The sequence below is a fragment of the Brassica oleracea genome, chromosome C1, assembly GCF_000695525.1.
Source record: "Brassica oleracea var. oleracea cultivar TO1000 chromosome C1, BOL, whole genome shotgun sequence".
NCBI lineage: Eukaryota > Viridiplantae > Streptophyta > Magnoliopsida > Brassicales > Brassicaceae > Brassica > Brassica oleracea.
In genome coordinates this window covers 22,892,603-22,896,071 of record NC_027748.1, presented here as the reverse complement: position 1 = coordinate 22,896,071, position 3,469 = coordinate 22,892,603, and the positions used below count along the sequence as shown (strand labels likewise).

The 3,469-nt window shown below is 47.6% G+C and overlaps 1 protein-coding gene across 1 annotated transcript in view; it reads left to right on the top strand.

Moving 5' to 3' along the window:
* The window catches only part of LOC106335311, a 3,176-nt gene extending 646 nt beyond the window's left edge, over window positions 1-2,530 (top strand). The window contains exon 2 of the mRNA XM_013773803.1: window positions 82-2,530. Within this exon, the coding sequence (XP_013629257.1) occupies window positions 82-2,530 (2,449 nt within the window). The remainder of the gene's footprint in view (window positions 1-81) is intronic.
* Window positions 2,531-3,469: the final 939 nt, after the last annotated feature.

Here is a 3,469-nt window from a genome sequence, read left to right as displayed (position 1 = left end):
ACAATCAAATCATGATGAATCCCGACGATCGCGAGAAGACCAATAATTTCTATTATCAAATGATATCTGTTTTATTTGCAGTGATTGTAGAAATTCCATTTTCCCTAAGGTTGGGATCCCCGCATTCATCACTGATCGCGGAACGTATTGCTACAAGGTAATGCCTTTCGGTCTCAAGAATGCGGGCGCTACTTACCAGCGACAGGTCAATCGAATGTTCTTCAAACAGCTCAGAAAGAGTATGGAAGTATACATCGATGACATGCTCGTAAAATCCCTTGACGAACACGACCACGTATCCCACTTGGAAGAGTGCTTCACAAGGCTGAACCTAGATAACATGAAACTAAACCCCACAAAATGTAGGTTCACAGTCTCATCAGGGGAGTTTCTCGGTTATCTGGTCACATGTCGCGGGATCGAGGCCAACCCTAAAAAGATAAACACACTGATAAAAATGGTCTCACCAAAGACAAAACGAGAAGTCCAAAGGCTAACCGGAAGGGTCGCAGCTTTGAACCGTTTCATCTCACGTTCGACGGACAAGTGCCTACCTTTCTACGATACGTTGAAAGGGAACAAGAAGTTCGAATGGTCGGAAGAGTGCAAAAAGGCTATCCAACAGCTGAAGCATTACCTGGCCACTCCTCCTGTTCTTGCAAAACCAGTAGAGGGAGAACCTCTATTCTTATACATCGCGGTCTCCGCAACAGCAGTAAGCGGCGTTTTGAGCAGTGAAGAACGCAGTGAACAAAAACCAATCTTTTACATAAGTAAAACCTTGCTGGACGCTGAGACGCGGTACCCCTTGATGGAAAAACTAGCATTCGCTGTTGTAACATCGGCGAGAAAGCTCAGGCCATATTTCCAATCTCATACCATATTGATCCTCACCGCCTTTCCCCTGCGCACGATTCTGCACAGTCTGAGTCAGTCAGGACGGCTCGCAAAACGGGCAATCAAACTGAGCGAGTACGATGTCGAGTACCGCCCAAGAACCTACGCAAAATCTCACGTGCTGGCGGATTTCTTAGTAGAATTGCCCACGGGGGATATGACAAACATGGAACCAGATTCAACTTGGGTTCTTCACGTCGATGGATCATCGTCCAAACAAGGATCCGGAATTGGGATTCGGCTCACGTCGCCCACCGGAGAAATCTTGGAGCAGTCATTTCGGTTAGAATTCCATGCATCAAACAACGAGGCTGAATATGAAGCACTCATTGCAGGATTACGACTAACCCATGGGCTGAAGATTTGCATCATCCACGCTTACTGCGATTCTCAGTTAGTCGCAAATCAATACAGCGGAGAATACGAGGCAAAGGACGAAAGAATGGACGCATATCTAAAACTCGTCCAGGACCTGGCCCAAGACTTTGACCACTTTGCCCTCACCAGAATTCCTTGCTCGGAAAACACCCAGGCAGATTCCTTGGCCGCGCTCGCGACAAGCTCAGATCCAGGACTAAAACGGGTAATCCCCATGGAATTCTTTGAAGATCCGAGCATCGGACCGCCGGTGATCGCCAATCTCATTAGGGGACAAATCGAAGATGCAGAGGAAATCGAAGATCCACCAGAAGGAAACATGGATCAGTCGGAATACGGTTGCGACAGCCCATGGCTAGAGCCGATCCGAGCATACATAGTCGACGGAATGCTGCCCGCCGAGAAATGGGCGGCACGATATGTAACGGTTGAGGGAGAAATCTACAAATGGAGATTCTCCGGCCCACTCATGACCTGCGCTGCGGGAGAGAAAGCGAGAAAAGTGATGGAAGAGGTCCATTCCGGATCGTGCGGAAACCACTCCGGTGGAAGGTCACTCGCAGTCAAAATAAAACGCCACAGTTATTACTGGCCAACTATGATAAAAGACTGCGAGAAATTCACACGAAAATGCGAAAAATGCCAAAGGCACGCGCCCACCATCCATCGACTTGCGGAGGTCCTCTCGTCCATCTCATCTCCATATCCCTTTATGCGATGGTCCATGGATATCGTCGGACCTTTACACAATTCAAAACAGAAACGCTTCCTTTTGGTCCTTACGGATTTCGTTTCAAAGTCAGAATCCTACGCAAATATCAAAGACGTACAAGTCGAGAGCTTCGTATGGAAGAACATTATCACCAGGCACGGGGGCCCTTACGAAATCGTAACAGACAACGGATCTCAGTTCATCTCTAACCGATTTGAAGCGTTCTTCGAGAAGTGGAAGATACGGCTGAACAAGTCAACTCCTAGATATTCACAATTTAACGGCCAGGCAGAGACCATTAACAAAACCGTCCTTGATAGGTTAAAAAAGCGCTTAGAAGCCAAAAAGGGACGATGCGCAGATGAGCTCGAAGGAGTTCTTTGGTCACATCGTACAACCCCAAGACGGGCTACGGGAGAAACCCCCTTCGCCATCGTTTACGGGACGGAATGCATGATCCCAGCGGAAGTAGAATTTCCCGGAGTGCGGAGAAGATTCCTCCCTGAACGAGAAGATCTCAACAACGCGATGCTGCTGGACTAACTAGATCTCATTAACGAGCGACGAGACCAAGCTCTCATAAGAATCCAAGACTACCAGCACGCTGCCGCGAAATACTACAATTCATACGTTCGCCACCGCAGGTTCAAGGAAGGTGATCTGGTTCTGCGCAAAGTCTTCCAAAACACTGCCGAACGTAACGCATGAAAATTGGGAGCAAACTGGGAAGGACCATACAAGGTCATAAAGGTGGTCCGACCAGGATCGTACCAAATCGCGAACATGCAAGACGTCAAGATCCAGAGAACCTGGAACGCGATGAATCTTAAAAAATACTACCACTAATCGCAACGTGGGAACTAAGAACTACGAGATGGCTTGATCCCCGAAAAAGGGTACGTATCCTCGAAAGAGGTACGTAGGCAGCTTGTCCTATTGACAAGTTCAGCTATCCCCCTCTCCAAAAAAGGGGGGAGTGGGTACGTATACTCGTATACTCCCACGACTTTCAAAAAACCCGACCTTTTTCGAAATTTTTTGCGGAAAAACGCGACCTTATGGTCGTCAATCCAGCTATTCACCAAACGGCCAACGTGGCAATCTAAGACTCGCTCAAAGCGCCTAAGCAAAATCGATTAGTTATCACACTAAATCCGACAAACCCCCGAACGCTTGTAAAAGAGGCATCCTTCGGAAAGCCCGCAAACAAATGCGGCACAAAAGAAAAGGTCAACTTTCGGCTATGCGAGACGTCGCTACACGCTTAAAGTTACGATCTTTTCAACATCTACAGAAACAACGTTCTCGTTTCCAAAACAAACTTAGTGCACCTCTAACGGTAAAATGCCTTTAAACTGGCATCATTTCTTTGTTGCTGATCACACCAAACGAACCCTAACGTCCTAAACAGACATCAGCCGCCCTCGAAAGGATAGGCTCTCTTACATCCGACAAGGATACCATAGCGCGCTATACAAGAAA